The 23,495-nt window shown below is 38.1% G+C and overlaps 1 protein-coding gene across 1 annotated transcript in view; it reads left to right on the forward strand.

The window, feature by feature from the left end:
* ankrd28b (ankyrin repeat domain 28b) overlaps nt 1-23,268 on the forward strand; it is a 122,954-nt gene extending 99,686 nt beyond the window's left edge. Inside the window, exons 20-29 of the mRNA XM_052015873.1 lie at nt 3,364-3,451; nt 4,917-5,034; nt 5,710-5,929; nt 6,592-6,679; nt 6,767-6,850; nt 11,838-11,983; nt 12,476-12,558; nt 15,420-15,502; nt 20,056-20,147; nt 20,937-23,268. Of these exons, the coding sequence (XP_051871833.1) occupies nt 3,364-3,451; nt 4,917-5,034; nt 5,710-5,929; nt 6,592-6,679; nt 6,767-6,850; nt 11,838-11,983; nt 12,476-12,558; nt 15,420-15,502; nt 20,056-20,147; nt 20,937-21,223 (1,289 nt within the window). The 3' untranslated portion in view covers nt 21,224-23,268. The remainder of the gene's footprint in view (nt 1-3,363; nt 3,452-4,916; nt 5,035-5,709; nt 5,930-6,591; nt 6,680-6,766; nt 6,851-11,837; nt 11,984-12,475; nt 12,559-15,419; nt 15,503-20,055; nt 20,148-20,936) is intronic.
* The last annotated feature ends 227 nt before the right edge of the window (nt 23,269-23,495 follow it).

Genomic DNA, 23,495 nt, shown 5'->3' on the forward strand with positions numbered 1-23,495 from the left:
GAGATTTAATAGGAACCTGAGGGACAACTTTTTAACCCAGGGGATGGTCTGAGCTGGAATGAGCTGTCAGGGAAGTGGTTAATGCAAGTATATTAACAACATTTAAAAGACACTTGAACAGGTACATATACAGGAAAGGTTTAGAGGGATATGGCCCAAATGTAGGCAAATGGGACTAGCTTAGATGGGCATCTAGGTCGGCATGAACCAGTTGGGCCGAAGGGCCTGTTTCTATGCTCTGTGACCCTATGACTAGCCCGAATGTCTTTGGGATGCATGAGGAAACCAGAACACCTGTTGGAAACCCATGTAGTCACAGGGAGAATATGCAAACTGCACACAGCAGCAACCCTTCTTTTATTTGTCTAAGTTAACACACACTAGTATTAGCGAAAGAGTTATCACTTTGATGGGCTAAAGATCTGAATTACAGATGTGAGGTGAGAATGAATGCCCTTAATGTCGAGGCAACATTTGGCTGAGTTTGGCATCAAGGACCCTTAGTAACACTGACGTCAGTGGGCATCAGTGGTAAAACAATCCAGTGGTTGGAGTCATACCTCACACAAAGGAAAATGGTTGTGGTGGGTGGAGGTAAATCAGGATAATCACCATGGTAGTTCCTTAGGACAGTATATTAGGGCCAACCATCTTCAGCTGCTTCATAATTGACCTTGCATCATACATTTGGAAGTGGAAGCCTGCTAATGATTACAAGTATTCAATTCTTCAGCAAATGAATCAACCCATGCCTGCACACAGCAACACCTGGGCAACATCAGGCATGAGATTATTCATTTGACATAATTTTCACACCACAGAAGTACCAGACAATGACCATCTCCACAAGAGAGAATCTAGCTGTCTATCCTTGATATCCAATTGCATTATGATTGTCAAATCCCCTACCATCAGCATTAACCAGAAACTCAGCTGAACCAGCTGTGCTGCCATGAGCAAGTCAGAGGTGAAGTATCCTGTGGTGAGCGACTTGCCTTCTGACACTATCAGGCCTTTCTGGTATACATAAGGGACAAGTCAGGAATGCAGTGGTATACTCTCCACTTGCCTTGATGAACACAGCTTCAACTACTCTCAAGAAGCTCAACACCAGTTAGACAGGGTGGTGAAGATGGGGTATAACACACTTGCTGTCATTGTTCGGGGCATTAAGTACGAGAACTGAGACCTCATGTTACAGTTGTTTAAGACATTGGTGAGACCACACTTGGAGTATTCTGCGCAATTCTGGTCACGGAAGCTAGAGGAGGTGCAGAAAAGATTCACGAGGCTGTTGCTGGGACTAGAAGGCTTGAGCTAAAAGGAGAGATTGGATTGGGTGGGACTGTTTTCCCTGGAGTGATAGAGGCTGAATAGTGACCTCTCAGAGGTTTGTAAAATCATTAGGGGCATAGATGAAGTGTTTTCCTCAAGTAGGGAAGTCTAAAACTAGGGGGCATAGGTTTAAGGAGAGAGGGGAAAGATTTAAAGGGGACCTGAGAGGGGCAGGTTTTTTATTTACACAACGTGGTGTGTATATGGAACGAGCTGCCAGACGAAGTGGTGGAGGTGAGTACAATTACAGCATTTAAAAGACATTTGGATAGGTACATAGGAAAGGTTTAGAGGGAGATAGGCCAAATGCAAGCAAATGGGATGAGTTCAGGTAGGCACCTTAGTTGGCATGGATCAGTTGGGTTGAAAGGCCTGTTTCCATGCTGAATGACTCGATGTCCATCCAGGTCAAAGCAGCCTGATTTATTGACACCTCATACACCATCCTAAGCATTCTTGAGAAGCCAGGTGACCTATTCCTTGTATTTTCTTTTCATTCTGTCCACCTCTGGTGCACACTGGCTCTAAGCACCATCAACAAAATTACCTGTGTTTACTTATCCAGGCTATTCCAACATTTCCAAAATTGTGTAATCACCAATGCAAACAGGAAGGTCAAAGATATGGGCATTGGATTAATGGGAACACCACCATGAAAGGCTGCCCTCCAAGTCACAAACTATTCTGATTTGGAAGTTATTGCCATCCTTCATCATGCCAGGTCTATATCCTGCAACTCTGTACCCAATAATATTGTGGGAGTACCTTCAGCAGGATGACTGTTCAAGAAGGTGGCACCATCACTTTCTCAAAGGCAGTTAGTGTTCAGCATTAATTACTGGCCTTTCCAGTGACACCCAGATCCTGGAAAATGAATGAATTTTTAAAAAAACAAATGCATGTGTATAGCTGCATAACCCATTTCAATGCTGATTTTGGAGCAGGTACACCACTGATGTTTGAAGATGAAGGCCTCCAAGGCAAGAGTTTAACTTTTTTGTTGGGATAGAAATATAAAGCGATGAAGTCCTTTGATTGGTCCATTTTCCTTAAATAACCTTTCTGTTTTGGGCAATTCAATATAATTGCAAATTTGAATGGTATTATGTGGTTTGAACCCTACAAGATTTACAATTTTCCTTGGTATGTTTTTTTCCTGTAGCTGTGTCCATCAAAGTTTTTATCTGAGAATAGGTGGGCTTACAAAGGGGGTGGGAACATATGATGACTTATCTAGTAATTTGCTAAAGCCATTTGGGTTCTTACTAATTGAATCAGAAACGAGTTAAATATAATACCAATTATAACTAAATTAAGATTAGATTATGATGGGGGTGACTCAGTAAATTAGAGCAATGTATTGCTGAAGAAATTTTAAACTTTACTTCACAATATGTTGTTTAAGATTCATTAAATTTTAGAACGAGTCATCATTTAAATGAAGGAACATTTTATGTGGGGTTGGAGAACTCAAAATATTATTTCAGAGTGTTCCTTTTTTTAAATGTAACAAATTAGCTCATCTAGAATTAACAGGGCTGGGAATTGCAGCAGTACATCCTACAGATAATATGTGCTGAAGTTACATTGCAACAGTAATGCTTTTTGGACCTAGTCAGGATAATCTTTTTACTCAGCGGTGGTGAGCTGCTTCAGTTTGCAACTTTGCTCATCGAGGCAAGTGGCAAATGTTTCACAGGAAAAATGGTCCAAAAGCTTTGTGTTGATTGGTGAGCCGCCGAGTATAGATTCCAGGCCACTGCATCTGCCAAAGTGTTTTGATGATTGTGGACTTGAAGATAATATGTTGTCCATCGAAAATCTAGGGAAGTAATTGGACCTTTTTCCACTATTGCCAATGCTTAAGTGACGGGCTTGAGTGACGTGGGTCAAGCCTGGTTAATATCTGGATTCTGTTACTTGCTATCATTAACAAAGTTGTGAAATGAGTTGGGCCTTATTGCAAATAATACTCTATTTTTTGCACTTGTTATTCTATTGAACTTATTCCTTTTCTTTATTTTTCAGCAACAAATGGCCACTCAGAGTGCCTACGGCTCCTAATAGGTAATACTGACCTCTACACAGCAGTAGATATTCAAGATGGAAATGGGCAGTGAGTAAAATATTTTTTCTGGGTTTCATTTTCTTCAAAAACAAAAGCGCACATTTGCTAACTAAGTAAAAATTACTTCGTTGAAATGAATTGTAGGGAAAATATTGATCATATTAGAAGATTGTATTGGAGAAAGTGAAAGGGAGAAATCGATACGCTGAATATAAATTGCTTTCTCTTCATTGCTACGAATTGTAGTTATCTAATGCTCATGTTTACAACAACCAACTACTCTATAGCTGATGGCTGGACAAAAGTTGGCATATAGTTCACTTTTTTTTAATCAATATTCATTACTGAGCAACCAAGCAATGATCATAGTAATAAATTACATCTGAACCATGGGTTGAGGTCTGATGGGGTGATATAGGGACTGTTACGACCCATGAAAGAAAGTAAAACTTCATTGAGCACTGCTGAAAGTGCATATACTTGGATATTGGGGAGGGGAATTTTATATTCAATCTGCCTTCAACACTGTTTAACTACTTTGGCTCATGTATAAGGAATGACCATTTGGACAAAATGCTGAGCTCATCTGGTATGTAAGTGCTGTATTGCAATAAATTGGCAAATTGAGGAGAAGTAATGAGAACAAAAATACTGCTGGGAAAAATAGAAAAATAGAAAAAAATAGAAGCTGTAAAATGTAAATGAATAATGTACATTAGGTCTTTCTATAGTTAATGCTTTTTTTATTGAATATAAATTACAAATGTGCTCTTGGTTTTGAAATGATTGATCAAACATGTACAAGAAACATATTTACCAACGAAGTCATTTTTTGGCACGTGCACGTGCCTTTTTTTATATATAAAAGATGAATTTGCATTTTAAAGTATTGCTAATCTGTGTGAAGAGTGAGTATCCAGTAGATTTGAAAATTACTTCAATTGTTGATGGCAGTGTGTACTGGCAAAGGCAGTATTTATTGCCAATTCCTAATTGCCCTTGAGAAGGTATGGTGAGCAACCTTCTTCCCTTGCCCAGGTCCTTGAAGGTACTCCAAAAATCCTGTAGGGCAGGAAGTTCCAAGATGTAGACCTAGTAACATTGAAAGACAGTAATATATTCCCAGGTCAGGACAGTAATACCTTTTCAGTTGTTAATAAGCACCCTTACTCCTGATCTTGTGATCTAAGAAAGGTCGCTGATGAATCAAGCCATTACAGACATGTGGTAACAAAGTAAACAAAATTAAAATTCCAGGATATTTTCAGAAGGGAGACAAAATGGAAAGCAAGGGGATTAGCCCTGATAAAAGAATGGGATAAAGACAATAGAGAAAAATGATCATTGCTAGAATCAACCATTTTACTTTGTTTTTCTTGCATACATAACATATATTCAGAATATATGACTGGATAAATTACATTTATTTTCTCGTGGATAATCAAATGTTCCTTAATCTTAATGGAAATGTGATTTTTTTTTTTAAAAATTGGTTGCTTTTTTTTTGTTATAGAACTCCTTTGATGCTGTCAGTTTTGAATGGCCATACAGATTGTGTATACTCACTTCTTAATAAGGGAGCAAATGTAGATGCCAAAGACAAATGGGGCCGAACTGCCTTACACAGAGGGGTGAGACTTTGTTATATTTCTGCTTTCAGTTTATTGAGTAAATACAAACTAGTCTAAGGTCATCTGTGAAGAAACTATTTTTACTAAATAGAATATGCAGATAATAATATAACCCAGACTGTTAGTTCTAACTGGATTTTGGATGTTGACAGGAATACATGAATTGAACACAAATTAGACAAGTATACTTAATAAAGTAAATAGTTCCAATGTAATAGTACTGCAGACAGCTTTTTTATGAATTGTTTACAATTATTTACATTATGGAAGCTTTAGAAATGAGTATCATCCATTTGAAGGAAACGTGGTGTGTGATTTGTTTTTAAGGAAAAGTTACTTTCACTTGCACAGAAAATATTTCACGTAACTGAACCGAAGGCCTACTTGAGTTGAGGACAAATGTCAGACCAAATTTTGCTGTGCCTCTACAGAATAGAACAGTTGGGTCAAATTTTATTTTTAAAAAGCATAAGTAACATTGAAAATGTAAACACAGGAGGCTGGGAGACTTGATACAGCTAATGAGTTTCATATCGTTGCTTGCAGTGAATTTATTCACAACATGCGAGTACATTGTGAGACTATTACTTATCCTCATCTTTGGATGCAGCACAATTTTACATACAACACATATTGTTATAATTAGAAGTTATTAAAAAAACTTTTGTTTTGTAGGCAGTTACTGGTCATGAAGAGTGCGTCGAAACTTTACTTCAACACAATGCTAACTTTTTAATTCGGGACTGCAAGGGCCGCACGTCTCTGCACTTGGCAGCAGCCTGTGGACATGTAGGAGTACTTGGAGCCCTCCTTCAAGCTGCATCCTCGATGGATATTGTTCCTACAGTTTCAGACAATCATGGTTACACACCTCTGCACTGGGCTTGTTATAATGGTAAATAAGTTGAACTTGTATCTATGGCTGCAAAAATAAAAGGGTTGGTAAACAAATCACATTCAAAGCCAAGATTCCACCACCACACAAGTCTTCCTTTTGCTCCCATTATATCCTTTCAAAGGGACTGTTGCCTTCGTGACTCCCTGGTCTGTTCTTCTGACCCCATCAACCATCATGTAGTACTTTCCCATGCAAGTGCAGGAGGTGCAACACTTGTTGTTTTACTTTTTCCCTTTCCACCAACCAGGAAGCCAAGTGGTCTCTGCAGGTAAAGCAGTGATTCAATCGCAGTTTTTCTGATCTAGTGTTCTGCATTCAATGTTCACAATGTGGTCTCCTCTACATCGGAGAAACCAGATGCAGGTTGAACGGTCACTTCGTAAAGGACCTGCTTTCCATCCTCATGATAACCCTGAAATTCCTGTTGCCTTCCATTTCAATTCTGCATCACTTTAATCGGAAATAAGACTAAGTGAGCTGTATAATTAAATAACTAGCATAATTGTGTATAATTAAACAGCTAGCAGAATAGCTTGTATTATTAACCTGGAGGTTGCCCCATGTCGTTTTTTTCCACAGATTTTTACTTCTGGTGTGCTTGCTTGTACATTCGTTGTAAAAGTTCAAACTGATAATTGTTTTTTTATTATTGTTCTCAGGTCATGATACCTGTGTTGAACTTCTGCTGGAACAGGAGGTTTTTCAGAAACTGGAAGGCAATTCTTTTAGTCCATTGCACTGTGCTGTGTAAGTATATTTTCACAGCTATTAAAATCTCAGTTACTGAGTCCAAGTAAAATTAGTTTCTCAATAGCAGTTTTTGTTTCCTTTCAGGATAAATGACAATGAAGGTTCGGCAGAAATGTTAATAGATGTTCTAGGTGCTAGCATTGTAAACTCTACAGATGGAAAAGGAAGGTAATTATACTTTTTTCTCACTTTAAATCTGTATTGTGTCATTGGAAATAATAAGTAATATAATAGTGAATATATATCATTATGAATCCTTCCATCTATCATGTAGACTAGTACATCATCCACTGGACAAAATTTTCCTGTTTTTCTCCGGTTAAATTTGAGAGTGATTATTATTGTTTGACAAAATCTTATTTAAAATCTTTAGCTAAATGTATCAACCTTCCATTTCTGTAATAGATTACAGTGAAGTTACTGTCAACAGTGATACCTGTGTACTCAAAGTTAGCCATTGCTGCACATGCTGTTACTACTCTTGGTTCTTGCTTCCCTGATTTACCCAAGCACAGCACTGACTATCATATTCCATCACTTCTGTGTAAATATTTTGAAAGCTGCACTCTTATAGCAAATGCATTGTCTTATTCACTTCCATGCAGATAGCATGTACTTTGTTCCTATTAGGCAAGTTTAGAGGTTGGGGCTCCCAAATCTCTATTGCCAGTCACATCCTTCTGTCTCTGAGCAATACCTAAATCCAAGCTGCCTAAATCCAAGCTACACTTGAGAATGGTGGCTTCTTTCTAGAGCAAACCATCCACGTAACTTTCCTTTTCTCTGACGTGTTAATATGCCTGCATTTCAGATACCACCTCAACGACTTTGGTTCTAAGCTGAAGTTCATTAAGATACAGACACTTATTGCTGATGTGGTTAGTGAGATCTGTCTCCATCAACCACAATACATTATCTGGCCTGCCATTCCTATCAAATCTTGTGCTATATCTTCAACCAGATAAGGTTTCTAACTACTTGGTATTTAATTTGTTTTTAACTAATTATTTACTGGAAGTTAGTCTCTTAGTGTATCTATATTTCAGTCTGCTGTAATTACTTTTTTTTAATAAAATTACATGAACTTATACTCAGCATTAAACAAAACGCAACTTCTTCCTCTCTGGAACTTATCATACCTCCTCGAGTATTGGAGACTTCTGCCTTTGCAGTGAAGTCCTTTACTGATCAAATTCATACCTTCACCACTTTTTCAAATTTAAACTTTTATTCATTCTCTGCGAAGGTCAAGTAGAAAGGAAAGATTTTGATATATATTACAGAGAGAGAGAGCAGGAAGCCACGCCATTACAGTCAATCATGCAACAGAAATAGAATTGAGAGAAGATGCTTTATTCCCTGAAAGAACAGATATAGCTTGGATCCATAAAAATTTCCATAGCTACAGCTTTGACTTGGGGGAGTTAAAGGAGTTATTCAATGCAAGAACAAGTTCAGCTAGTCAAAGAAGGGCAGTGGTGGAGAGGGGTTGGTTAGGCCTCCATTCAAAGTAGAAATGAAAGGCCCTTGGATTCAATGTCTTTAGTGAAGATGAGCTGGTTGGGACCAGATAACTGGAAACTGTTAAGTGACAGGGCGTCTGAGGAGGCAGAGGTGCAAGTTGGAAGAGAAGGGTCAAGGGGAGAAAGAATGGAGTTGGTAGGAATGAATAAGTTCTGTGGGACAAGAACAGGTAGAATCAATAGTTCAGTCAGGGCTGCTTGTGGATTTTGGGGAGGAGGTATTAGACAGTAGTGGGGGCTATGAAGCTAGAATCTGGGAAGGTTAAATGTCCAGAAGACATGAAGTCAGTGACTTTCTGGGAGACAATGGCCTAATGTTCTGTATTGGGTTCCTGGACCAGAGGAAGGTATGACCTGAATATTTTCAACACTCTTTGTTTTTATTTCAGATTTCCACCATCTGCAGTGTTTTGCCTTTCTAGCATGTATTTTAAGAGTTTCAGCTTTTTCTTTCTCTCTCCTGTTTTCATTCTTCCTTTTGCATCTCCTTCAGACCAATAATTTGCAGTTATCAAGCCTTCACAACCCACCATCAGCCAACACTACCACTATGTGTTATTTCAGTATCCCTTGGCCTTTACCCTGTCACAGTCATCCCCAGTGTTCCCTAAACCCCTCTCCCTTCTCTGAAACCTAAAACTAATTTGACTTCTAAGTTTTCTCAGTTCTGATGAAAGGTCATCAACTCAAAACATTGATTTGACTTTTCTCTACACAGAGGCTTACTGGCTGAGCATTTCCATGATTTTACTAAGTGTCTTTCCAACAGGATTTTAAAATTATTGATGGAATCTGCCTCCTGCACCTTTTCAGATAAGATTCCAGTTATCAATAACTCTGTGAAAGGTTTTTTCCTCATTGCTTCTCTAGGTTTTTTCAACAATGATTTTTGAATGTATGACCTGGTTTTCTTATTTGACCCACTCACCAACTGTTCTCCCTCTTCGCTATAAACATCTCTTGTTATTTTGATTAGGTCGGCTCTTCTTCATCTCAGTTCCAAGGTGAACAATTCTTGCTTCTCCAGCCTCTCCTCGTAACCAAAATTGCCCATCTTTGGTAATGTTCCTGTTAAACCACTTCTTTGTTTTCTGAGGTTTTTACATCTTTCCTGAAGTATTGTCCCTTGAATTGTGCACAACACTACAGTTGAGACTTAAACTGTAAATCGTTGAGTTCTAGCATTATCTTATTGCTTTTATATCCAATGCATCTATTTATAAGCCCAAGGCAGCAGTGTTTTAAAAATAATCACCTATCAACTTGTCATTCTTCCTTTAATGATACCTTGTTATGGAAATTAAGGTCCATCCCCTCTGCATTTTTCATAGTCTCGGCCATTGGTATTGTCTTTCTGTTTCAATCCACCCAAAGTGCAATACTTCACACATCTTTGTATTTAACTCCATCTGCCATGATGCTATCTATTTTACTAATCTATGTCATCAGAATTTTACAGCTACCCTCGTTATTATCCACCACATTTGCTGTTTTGCATCATCTGCAAACTAGAGACTGATGAGGTGGATGGAGATGGATTTGCTGGCTGCTGCAGGGCTGCTTGGATTTTCTGCTGGGGCATTTCCACATGCCTTTTCTCTCCACCCATCATCCCCCCACCCCTGCCACAAGCCACAGCAGACTCACTTGCTCACTCTCTGCGTCAGTGAGGCAAGCTGGAGGCTGCTCTTACCGCACCTGCTTGCTCTCCTGTCATAACTACTTCTATGATCCTCTCCCATGCACTGTTCAGATTACGAACAATTCTCGGGAACAGAACCCTGCTATGTCCTGGAGACCACCTGTAGAGTGTGATGTTCCCAAAACTAACCCAAGAGGATAACAAGCCACTTTCCAGTCATTTTCCATTTAATGCCAAGAGCTTTCATCATCTTAATAACCTTCCTGTGTGATTCTCTCTTACCTCGTCAAAAGTACTCAGCAAAATACTCAGGCATGATTTGTCTTGATGAAATCTTCCTGGTTTGATTTGATTAGCCTTCCATAATAGTTTATTTTTAATCTCATAGTTTTAAATAACTTCCCAATCACTGATGTTCCAATGACTGACCTACAATTTCTTGCTGTATTCTTTGACTCTTCCTTGAATAGTGTTATAACATTAATAACCTGCAGTTTCGCATGCATGGCATGGATGGAAGGTTGGCTAGCTAACAAAAACAAATTGGAGATTAGACATGTATAGTCTTTCTTATTGGCAAGATGTAATGAGTAGTGGTTCACTGGGATCAGTGCTGGGGCCTCAAGTTTTTACAAATGGATGAAGGTATGGTTGCTAAATTTACTGATGACGCCAAGATATCTAGGGAACTAAATTGTGAAGAGGGCATAAGAGCAGTGCAAAAAGATATAAATAGGTTAAATAAATGAGTAAAGATCTGGCAAATGGAGTATAATGTGGAAAAATGAAAATTGCCACTTTTGCAGGAAAAATATAAAAAATGGGGAAAGGATGCAGAAGGATCAGGGTGTTCTAGTGCACGGTTCACAAAAGGCTATGGTTGCGGTTTCTGCAAGTAATAAGGAAGGCTAATAGAATGTTAACATTTATTGCTTGAGGAAGTAAATAGAAAAGTAGAGGGATTATGCTTTCATTATAAAAGGGGCTAGTGAGAACGTGTCTGGAGTACTGTGTGTAGATTTGGTCTCCTAATCTTAAGAAAGGATGTTATTGCTTTGTAAATGGCTCAGAGAGGGTTTATTAGGCTAAAACCAGGAATGGGTGGGTTGTCTTTATGAGGAAAGGTTGGACAGGCTAGGCTACTATCCACTGAAGTTCAGAAGAATGAGGGGGGACAACAGAAATGTACAAGTTCCTTAGAGGTCTTGACAGGGTGAATGTGGAGAGGATGTTTCCTCCTATGTAAAATTTAGAACTTGGCTTTACTGTTTAAAACTAAGAGGTCATCCACTAAAGCATTGCAATTTTTTTCTCACAGCTGGTCATGAGTCCTTGGTATTCTCTTCCTCAAAGTGTGGTGGAAATGATCTTTGAATGCATTTATGCCAGAGGCATTTGATAAACAGTGGGGTGAAAGATTTCTGCAGGTAGATGGGAATGCAGAGTTCAGGTTACAGATGTCTTTTTAAATGGAGCAGGCATGAAGAACCACGTGCCTGTTCCTGCACCTAAATTGTATGCTCATATCCATTGAGGATTGTAACCACAGCCTTGCTCTATTTTACCTTCGGCAATCGGTCTTGTGTTTCATTAAGATCAGATGGCATCTGCAAAATATCCTCTTTGATTTTGGCAGTGTTACTACTTCAGTACCACCAAAGAGAGGCTAAATGGCAATTTATCTCATTGGCAAAATCTGTATGCAATATTCACTTATATGTAGTGATATCAAGATAATTTATGGTAGCTGAAATATTTAAAGGCATTTCTGAGGGACGTCATAAAGAGCTAATTAAATGTAATCCTTTCTTGCACTTCTCTGGCACAACAATCCAGTGGAATTGAAAAAGGCGGATGTGAGTCAATTGGTGATCGTATATCTAATACTTGGAATAAAGTAATTTTTAAAGGTACTTAATCTACCCTCTAGGAAAATTGAAGGAAGTAGTAAGCACCATTAAATGACTGTAATTTAATGTATTTGCCACAGATCCCCACTTCATGCTGCGGCTTTCACAGATCACGTTGAATGTTTACAGCTTCTTCTCAGCCATAATGCCCAAGTAAATACTGCAGACTCAACTGGAAAAACGCCAATAATGATGGCCGCTGAGAATGGACAGACTAATGCAGTTGGTAAGCACATGTCCTTTACTGTTTTTACCGAGAAGTGAAACAAAATCAATGCTGAGCTGCAAGGTTGTGAGTAGGTCATACATTTAATTGTCTGAAATCTTTGCGAGGTTATTTTCTCATATGGTTAGTAGGGTGCTTTAGAACTTGAGTCTTTTTGCACATATTAATCAATCTATGTTCAATTGTAAATGCAAAATGCAGTATTCCTCTCTAAGAGTCCTACATACCATCATATACATTGGTTTTGGATAATTGTTTTTAAGGTGATCTTGTTTGTTAATTAGGTTTTTAATTTGAATGTTCAGTAAATTCTAACTAAATCAGTTGTGTTCATGGTTATTGAGTGGCAGTGTGTTATTGAACATGTGGAGCTTTTGTCCATATTCCATAATCAGTTCAATAACTCAAACTTCTCCATTAATGGATTGTTCATTTTAATACAATCCTTGTACTGAAATTTAAAATGCCAATGCACATATTTGTTTATTTTAGAGGTATTAGTTAGCAGCGCAAAGGCCAATCTTACCCTGCAGGATGTGTGCAAGAATACAGCCCTTCATTTGGCCTGTAGTAAGGTGAGTGTCAAACTTCAAAAACCTTATAAAACTGAAATTTTATTACAGTTCTAATGTTGAATATTAGCAGCTATTTAACACTTCTCTATTTTAATACAACAACCAAAAGTAATTGCAGTGTTTCCTATTTGCCAACTTCAGAACCTTGGCAAATACTGGCATTCTGTTTGAACTTCTAATCCTATCTCCTCACCCTGAAGGTCATCTTCTTGGATCTCTTACATTTGTTTATTCTTGCCCTAATTATTTGCCGCTGAAAGGCAGGGAGCTTGGATGTCAATTAAATTTACACTGGTGAGCAGTGGCTTGCAGTTAAGACTGCATCAGCATGCTGAATTCCTTCATGTTTCAGTTTCTCAACCAGAATCAATTTGACTTCAAATTGAGGGATTATCATAATGTTGGTTTGGTGGCCTACTTTAGCCCATGATCTAATTAAATTGACTCGTGTACCATCTACCACCATCATAGCTCACATCCAAGCAGAGATAACATCTGCCCACATATTGACACAAGCTGTATTTTAAATAGTGTTTCAATTCCTAAAAGCAATTTAATATCAGAGACATGAGCAGAACGTCTTGTTAATATAGATTTCCAGAGAGCAGGTTAAGTTTTAACATTTGGCATTGTGTGTGGTTATGGTTTCAAACCATCATTGTGCTAGACCATATCACTGCAAACTTCGTATTGCTCTTGTATTGTACCGTGACAGAAATGACACCTGGAAAATGCCCTTGTCTACCAAGAAGGAACAAGATTTTTGCATTTTGATACCTTTTGTACACTGTAAGATGTTGTGACCAAAATCTGCTATGCAGCATTGCAGATTTCAAGGAATGTTTTGTTTCATTCTTTGCTTTCTCCTCCTTTCTATGAGATAATGGCAGTATTTTTTTGATGTAGAGGTTGAACATCATTTTAAAAAAAAATCTAGATTCTATACAAATAAAAGTTAATCATAAATGTGAACTGTTAATGAAACTCCATTTTTAAATAGTTCCTTGCTGAATATTAGAATACCTTTTAACTTCTCTGATGAATTGATTGTTCCACTTTTAGGAAAAGGCAGTAAAGTTAAGCAAAGTATAGAACTAAAACAATTTTAATCTCATTCTCATTGTTTGCAGTTTTGCATTGGATTGGAAGTAATTAATCATCCTTGTTTAAAATTGGAAACTCAAGCAATTTAACCAAAAAATGAACAACACATTGCAGAACCGATAACTAAAAATGATGAGTTAAAGAAATAACTAGAGTTGTAGGGATTTTATGACACTGGAGATGACACCCACCTAATCTTACTTTTCTATGTATGATCCATAGCCATGCAACTCATTGTTCTTCAAGTTTGCATTCAAGTGATTTTTGTATGTGATGAGGGTTAATTTTCAGGTCTGCCACTTTTAATGAATTTGCTTGGCAATGTTGAGTAACATCAATAAGTTTTTTTGCAAGGTAGTTTAAATTATGTAACAGTGGTTTAGAAATTCCCTAAGCTCCTGGAAAGGTACATGAAATAGTTAGTGCTTGGCACGCCAGCATACTTTTTTTTTTGAGGGACCCTCAATCCAAATCCTATTACGCACATCGCACATGGCTCATGGCTGGGAACGTGGGCAGGAAGAGATCAGGATCTCAAGGATTAGATTGGACTAGGCCAAGAGGTAGGGGTTGCCATCAGTTGCTTTGGGGTTGGAGCAAATAAGGGGATAGTATTGGAAGCTTAAGGAGAGGCACTGAGGGTTATGTTTTTAAGTTAAGGTGGACCCACCTGAAACTGGTTCGCAGCCCTGGTTCTGCTTGGGTGGATTCCCTTTAACGTTGGATGATGCAGGCCTCGTATTGTGAAGGTCTACTCGACACGTGAATGGAAATCGCAGAAATGGTTTCTGGACATGGTTTGAAATGCTGGGTGAATGCCATTGCACTTGGTGCTTCTGATGCCATTGCACTTGTCATGGTGCTTCTGTGCATTAGCATGTCAAATGCATGGAGGACCTGGAAGGAAAATAGCAGACTTTGTGGTACATGCAGTGTACCAATTTTGTTTAATGTAATGGTGCCACAGCAATTGGTGTCTGCTTCACAGATCCAGGGACCTGAATTCAATCCTGACTTCGGGTGTTCTCTCTGTGACGGTGTGAGTTTCCTGCAGGTGCTCCGGGTTCTTCCTGCATTCCAAAGATTTAATGGCAGGTTACTGTAAATCACCCCATTGTGTAGATTAATGATAGGAAGAATCAAAGGGGAGTTAATGGCACTCGTAAGAGTTGCAGGGGTACAGGGAAATAAGGAGAGGGGAAATGAGACTGAAGAAGCAAAAAATAAACTGTTGGAAGAACTCAGCATGTCATCTGTTGAGGCAAACGGCTGGTCAGCGTTGCAGATTGGTCAACCCTGTATCAGAGTTGACCATTCATTCATTTATAGATGCTGCATTACATTTTATTTTTTGCTGGGGAAGTGGGACTGTTGGATTTCCTCCTCAGGACCTAACCCGGACCTGATGGGTTGAATGGCTGCCTCTTGTGTCATTGACTTTACCAAACATTGAGCTACATGATAGTACTGCTAGACAAACATATTAAATGAGGAAAATACTAATGATTGTCAGGTCTGTTTTATACTATTTGCATTGCATTTTTATTTATTAAAGAATCTGAATGGGAACCCTTGATCTTTGATTTTTATGATGATCAACTTACTATACAAATAGTGAAAAAAGATTGTAACTTCAGAAGCATCAGTTTAAGTAAATTCTTTATATGCCTTTTAATTTAAACACTCAGGCAATTTAATAGTGTCCAAGGAATAGTTTATATTTGCAAGTAAGATTTCATTTAAAAATTTCATTTTAGGGCCATGAAACTAGTGCCTTGTTAATACTGGAGAAGATCATTGACAGAAGCCTCATAAATTCAACAAATACTTCATTACAAACGTAAGTACTTTTGATTATTTTTCAAAAAAAAATTAGTTTTACTTCTGCAGTGGTGGATGTTGAGCTATGCTTTTGTCCTTGTGTTCTCAATGAATATTCCAAATCTACTAATGTTAGTTTGAAAAACAGGATTCTAGTATTAGCCAATGATGGAGGTCAGAGAGCAGTTGGTTTTGGTTTTTGGAGAGGAAAGCAAGCAGATTTGCCAATTTAAAGAAAAATATGTCCATTAATGAGCTGGTTTCTTAGAATTGTTAATTGTTTAGTGCCTCGCATAACTTAATGGCATTCTTTAGCTGAATGTGATCACTGCAAAACAACAGAACTGTATAGAAGGCAAGCACTGTGTAGATTTTATATCTATGCCATTACACTTTTCGACTATTAAGGTTCTTCAGACGAATATAAATAGAATCTGGTGAAAAGGTGTGTGTACAAAGTATTAAAAAAAATGAAATGCTCATGAAAGCTTTCTGTAGGTTTCTTCAAAATCATAAATTCTGCATTGGCCCATTCTTGGAAGGTTGTAGCTCTGGTTGGCAAAATGCTGAGAAAATAATTGAAGCAACATTACAGTTCTTAAGCCAGATAATCCTGTTTAACCCAATTAGAGCTGCATCCTACTGTTCTTTCAGTATTCAAACAATGCACAGCAGTGGTGAAGAATCATTTATCCTGCTATATGCAGGATATTGCTCTACATAAGGTGGCTGTTCCTTTTTCCAACTTTGTAACATGATTTTAAAATACTGTGGATGCTGGAATTCTGAAATGAAAACAGAAAATGCTGGAAATACTAAAAAGTCCAGTAGCATTTGAGAAAGGAGTTGTTGTTTCAGGCTAATGAAAGGTCACTGACCTAAAACTCTATTTCTCTCTCCAAAGATGCCAAACTACTGCCTCCAAACAGTAGTGGAGACAGTAACCCTCATCATATAATGGGTATGGACCAAATGTTGGAAGATGGGATTGGGATAAGTCATTCTTTATCGGCTGGCACAGGCACAACAGGCTGAATGGCCTCCTGTGTCTTAAATTTTCTATATGCTGTCTGACCTGCAAAGTGTTTCCAGTATTTTCTTTGTTTAAACAGTAAAGAATAACTCTAAAGGATGTGTAGATGGAATAGTCAAATAACATTCTAAAATTACTGAACTCCCACGTAGAGTCTGGAAGGCTAATCAAAAGGTGAGATGATTTTCCTTGTTTAGAGGTGGCCATATAAAACTGAGTTGGAAAGGAATTTCTTCTCGAAGGGGGTGATTCTGGAATTCCGCACCATGGAGGGTTGTGGAGCCTAGAAAATTAGGAGTATTTTAAGAGGAAGTAGATAAATTGTTGAAAGAGAGGAACTGAGGGCTGGAGGAACTGATCCGCCATGATCACGATGAATCGTGAGGCAGGCTTGAGGGGCCAAATGGCCTACTTCTATTTTCTTATGTTCAAATGCTATGTCAAGCTTCATCAGAACAGTGTCGAGGTTTATGGCAGAGAGGTTAAATTTGTTGGAGTAGGAAAAAGAATTAAAATGGCAGGCACACTAATGGAGGGGGGTTGTGGAAAATACCTACCATTTGTTGCCAAAGTTTTTGAACATTTCCAGCACTGTTTACTTGTTAATTATATAGCTTTTTCATTTAAAATAAAGACTATTATATAAAGATATAAAATGGTAGATCTTAAAACTTTGGATTTAAAAAATACTAAAAATTCCTGCTGATGTGAGATAACAAATGTGTGGTTAGAACATTTGAAATTTTGAAAACATTTTACATATTGTCACCTGCAGATATAACGAGTGGTCACTCATATAATGGGTGGTCAAGCCTCTAACGAGGTTTTCCATGTACCGAATATTCATAGAACTATTGCCAATGAAAGTGGAAAGAGAAACAGTCCATGTTTTGGGTCTGTGACCCTTCATTAGAACAGTCAATTTTGACAAGAGGTCACAAACCCAAAACATGGACTGTTTCTCTTCCCATAGATGCTGTCTGACCTGCTGAGTTTTTCCAGCATTTTCTGTTTTTATGTCAGATTTCCAGCATTTGCAGTTTTTTAAAAATTTCATTGTTAGTGAAAGTATTTTCTTGCATTGTCCTACATAACAATGTAACTGCACAGTTATATAACAGCCTCTGGGATTGCCTTAGCTTTAGTGGCTTAGAGGGGTCAGAATTATTGAGGAGTGTCCAGGAGAGTTTTTTGACACAGTATGTAGATAGACCAACAAGGGAAGTAACATTACTGGACCTTCAAGAATGTAGCTGGTCAAGTGGAGAGAGTAGCATTAGGGGAACATTTTGGAGAAAGTGAGCATAACTCTATATTTTAAAGTATTTATGGAAAAGGATAGGGATGGACCAGTAATTAAGGTCTTAAATTGAGTTAAGGCCAATTTCATTAATATAATGGAGGACCTGGCAAAGATAGATTGGGACCATCTACTTGCAGGTAAATCTATATCTGCACAGTGGGAAGTATTCAAAGGAGAAACAACAAGAGTTTAAGGCCAACATATTCTCAAAAGGGTCAAAGCCAGGTGTAACAAGGATTGGGAACCTTGGATGTTGAGGGACATTGAGGGTTGAATAAAGAGGAAAAAATGGAAGCGCGTGACAATTATAGGGAACTAATGACGGGAGGCCTGTCATAAGTAGAAAAAGTTTAGGAGGCACTTAAAGGGTAAATTGGAAAAGCTAATGGGTCACAGGAGATCATTGTCGGACAGGATTAAGGTAAATCTGAAGCCGTTCTGTAAGTATGTTAAGGGGAAAAGAGTAACCAGGGAATAGGTAGGGCCCATTAGGAACAACAGGGGCAATCTATGCATGAGTCAGAAGGTATAGGTGAGGTCCTAAATGAATACTTTTCATCAGTACTCACAAAAGCAATAGACTCTGTAGTTTGAGAACTCGGTCAAGGGGTAGGTGAAAGTCTGGGGCACGTCTCCATAAATAAAGAGAAGGTACTTGATGCCTGGTTGCAGGTTTAAAAGTGGATAAATCCCCAGAACCAGATGGGATTTATCCTATATTGATGCAGTTGGCAAGGGAAGAGATTGCTGGGGCTCTGGCTGAGATTTTTAAATCTTTGCTGTACACAAGAAAGGTACCAGGTGACTGGAGGACCGTAAACGTGGTCCCCCTTTTCAAGAAAGACAGCAGGGAAAATCCTAGTAGCTAAAGATCCATGAGCCTAACATCAGTGGTAGGGAAGATGCTGGAGGGAGAGGATTAACGATCACTTGGAAAGGCAGCAACTGATCGGGGAGCCAACATGGCTTTGTCAAAGAAAAATCCTGTCTAATAAAATGATTGAATTCTTGGAAGAGGTAACAAAGTGTCTTGATGAGGACAGGACAGTCGATGTGATTTACATGGATTTCAGTAAAGCCTTTGACAAGATCCCATGTGGAGACTAGCTCAAAAAATTATGGCCCATGGGATCCAGGGAAAATTGACAAACTGGATCTAAAATTGGCTTGGCAAAAGGGGACAGAGGGTGATGGTAGAGGGTTATTTTTGTGATTGAATGCCTGTATCCCACAAGGATTGTTGTTGGGACCCTTGTTGTTTGTAATGTATGTGAATGACTTGGATCTGGGAGGCATGATCAATAAGTTCGTGGATGACACGAAGATTGGTGGAGTTGTTAATAGTATGGAAGGTTGTCTTAGGCTGCAGAGGGATATCGATGTTTTGCTGAAATAGGCTAAAAATGTCATTTGGAATCTAATCAAGACAAATGTGGAATGATGCATCTTGGGAGCACTCATGAGGTTCCATGACTGGTAGAAACTTTGGGAATATTGAGGAACAGAGGGACCTCAGAGTACAAGTCCATAGATCCTTGAAGGTATCAATGCAGGTAACATGGTTAGGAAGACATACAGGATGCTGGCCTTAATTAGTTGGGATACTGATAACGAATGTAGGGAGATTATGCTCAAACTTTATAAAACAGTCTGACCTCAGCTGGAGTACTGCGTTCTGCGTACCTCAGCTGCAGTTCTGGTATCCAAGGTATAGGAAGGAAGTGAAAGTACTGGAGAGGGTGCAGAGGAGATTCACCAGATGTTCTCTGGGATGGAGCAGTTCAGTTATGAGGAGAGACTTTTCTCCCTGGAGCAGAGGAGGTTAAGAGAGGACATGATTGAGGTATATAAAATTGAGGGGTATAGATAGAGTAAACTGCAGGAAACTTCTCCCCATATCAGAGGTAGATAAAACTAGAGGACAGAGGTTTAGGGTAAGTGGGGTTGGTGGTTAAGAGATTCAGAGGGAATATGAGGGGGACCCCTTTCACCCAGACAGTGGTAAGTACCTGGAATGCTCTGCCTGAGAGCATGGTTAAAGCTGGGTCGCTGACAGCATTAAAGTATCTAGATGACTGCTTGAATTCCCTGCGTATAGAGGGCTGTGGACCAAGTGCTGCGCAATGGGGTTAATACGGAGGGATGCCCACTGGTCGGTATGGACGAGTTGGGCCGAATGGCCTTTTTCCTTGCTGTATGATTCTCTAGAAAAAATGCAAAATTTCTGTATCCACAGGCCACTACATGTTGCGGCACGCAATGGACTTACTGTGGTTGTGCAAGAGCTTCTAAGCAAAGGGGCCAGTGTACTAGCTGTAGACGAGAATGGTAGGTTTATATTCATTTTAAATTCATCCTGCTGAAAATTCAAATGACAGTAATACCTGATGATAAATAAGTATAATGGGCTTTGGCAGCTGATTGCTTCACATCAATGAGTGACGTTGGAGGAGTTTATGGATAAATTTGTAATTGCATGTTCAGTTATTTTAATTTTGTTTTGCTCAGATGAATTTGGCTTTAGTTCATAATAATCAACCTTAAAGAGGAGGTCATGTTTGTTCATTCCCGACCTAGAACTTGCTCAGCAACTTTCTTGACCTTGTTGGAAGGCACTGGACCAATGTCAGTGTTTACTGCACAGTACAACTTAAAATTGAGATAATAAATACAGCAAATAACTTTTACATTGAGGGCATAACTGCAAAAATCTTCAATCTCCTTTCCAAGGAGGTAACTTGAAACACAGACTACTTCTCCCCGATGCTAAAATCAAGTTAGGACAATCTTAACTGTACATTACAATTTTTCCTCTTACGATTGCAGCTGGACACTACTGACATTGTATCTCTCATCTGTTTTAATCCTGCTGATTGTCAAAAATTACCCATAACAATTTGCACAATGTTACATCCTTTTTTAATGTTTTCATCCAAGTTAATTGTTGCTTTTGCTATATTTACACTAACCTTTGATGAATTATAATGAAATTTCATATTATTTGCATAGACTAACTTAAATAAAAATGAAGACTGTTAACAACTTGAAATGGATTGAATAATTGTTGGTAAATGGATCGAATAAGCTTTTATAATCTTCTAAAATTTTCCGTTTTAGGTTACACGCCTGCATTGGCCTGTGCTCCAAATAAAGATGTGGCAGACTGTTTAGCCCTCATTCTAGCCACCATGATGCCTGTCTCATCCAGCAGCACTTTACCTACTCTAAGTTTTAATACCATTAATCACTACAGCAATCCTTCAAAGACTGTGTCCTTTGATTCTCTACCGATAATGAGAAGCGATCATAGTTCTTTCTGCAGTTTGAACAGTATAGGCAGAGAAGATGGTTATCCTTATGCTGAAGATGATGAACTAAATGATTCTGATTCAGAGACCTACTGAATGCACTGACTTCAGTTTTCACAATGAAAGCCCTTGCAGCATGCCCATAAATGGATGGGTATTTTTAAAATGAGCGCCTTCTAAACTCTGTCAGCCAAGTGGAAAAAGGACATTATAGGTTTAAAGTTGAATTTATCAGAAGACACAGAAGACTGCAGGTCCATGGAACAAAAAAAGCAAGCAGCTCAAAGTTTGTAGACAATATAAGAAACTACAGGCTCTGTTGATAAATGCCAATGTAATGTTATTTTAATGCTTTTTATTTCTAGTGCCAGGATCCATTTCAACAGTCTACACTGGTTAATGGTTTGAAGAAGAAGATTTTATAAGCTGGGTGGAATAGCACTATCTAAATTAAATGGGGAAGGGCAATCAAATATTCCTGAATCCAAGGCATTACTCCATTTAGTGAAGAAAATGGCATTTATATTAAAAAAAAAGCTGGTATACATCACATTACTCAGTTGCATGGTGATTTGCCAAAGGGACCAAATAAACTGATTTTAAAAAATTATGTAAAAAAAAAATTAAAGACTTGGCTGTATCTGAAGATCTCTCAAGCTACAACTTTTAGAACTTTGCTTTAACAGTATTAAAGTGAAACTGTTCAGGATTTTGATGTACATTTGTTGATCAGTTCTAGATCTTACTGGTTTTGCATGTCTACGGTAGAGGCGTTGTGGTAGGGAGGGAAGGGAAAGGGAAGAGAAAATTGAAAGCTTCTGTTAGCCAACACGTCTTTTTCCTACTGTCCTAGTTTGACTGAAGACCAATGAATGTGGTGCAGCCAGAGTGTTGGATAATTTAATGTACAAATCTGCTAGGTTGTTACGGAAGGCTATCCATTATATTTAATTTCTCAAATCTTAATTTTACAGGTATACTTTGAAGTATAATTGGTATTTTAAAATTCAGATTTGTTGATTCTGGAGGTAAAATATACCACAAAATGTTGGCTCTTGGAAAGGAAGATTGCCTGGACTTGCAGAGTAGAAATCTTTAGTTATGACTGCTTTTCGTCTTTTAGATAATAAACTATTTTGCAGTTATTTAAGTCATGTTTGTACAACTGTGTGTTTGGTTTCCAATTACTTCAGTGCCTTCATTATTGTCTGTTTTTATTTTTCTGATGTCTGTGCATTCAGGGAGGGGGATGTATGAAAACAGACCATTTTCCCTGTTGAGACATTTCTTCTTAACACCCCATGTGAAATAGGCAATACTTAGCTGCCTGTTGATGATTTGCTTCTATTTGGGAAAAATTAATCCAGAATGTAATGACTGGCATTGAAGGAGGCAGCATTTTCATTCTGTTTGCACTGCTATAGCATGATAGTATTGTTTTTACTTCCCTTCAGTTCAGACTGAAAAGGCTGTGTGTGAAGGTCATTTACCAGTTAGCTGCCCAAATGGATAGTTTTTTAAAAAAAAAATATAAAAACACTACTTGGTACAAATTAGATTAATTAAAATAGTGCTCCTGAAGTGTGTTGGATTTAGTTCATTTCATTCCAAACAGCAGGCCTGGAGAGCACAATTAATGACTGGGTTCAGTTCAGTCCTTTTAAATCACTACATTCTTAAAAGTTTCCTGTTACATTTCATTCAACAGTTTCTTTATTTGGTTGTCAACTACTGTATGATTTTTACTTGTTATTCCACTTTTTAGTCGGCCTGACTTTTCAGCAGTCTTGGGTAATAGCCCTTAAAAAATCTTCCATCAAACCATGGTATTTTAATAACTGGAATCCTATAAAGTATAAACTAATTTCTCAAAATGACAAAGCGTGAAACGGGACAAAATTTATGATTTAATGTACTTCTGGTTTGTTTTATTTCCTTGAAGTTAAGAATATAGCATGTATATAGATATTGGGACTGCTTGGTTACCTACCTGTATTCTTTAAATACATTACTGAGATTATTGTATATTTTATGGATAATAAAACAAATGTGAGTTGTATGTAAAATAAGTATGTGGTTTAGTGTATATTTTACAAGTATTTTGCAACTGCAATAGAATTCTAAAATTCTCAATGCTTCACTTTCTAAGCTGACAACACCACTACCATCCTTGACTTAATGTTGGTTGCTCTGCTACACAATTTTCTAAATGGCATCACCATGTACTTCAACTTGATCAGAAAAATACTGCAACTCCCCATATGTATGACCCATATTCCATTCCTTTTCATATTATGAAGCCCTGTATAATGGAAAATTGTTTACAGTGAAGTCTGTCCTGAAACTACCTTTCCCTCTTCTTGCCATA

This window comes from Pristis pectinata, chromosome 5 (assembly GCF_009764475.1).
Source record: "Pristis pectinata isolate sPriPec2 chromosome 5, sPriPec2.1.pri, whole genome shotgun sequence".
Lineage (NCBI taxonomy): Eukaryota > Metazoa > Chordata > Chondrichthyes > Rhinopristiformes > Pristidae > Pristis > Pristis pectinata.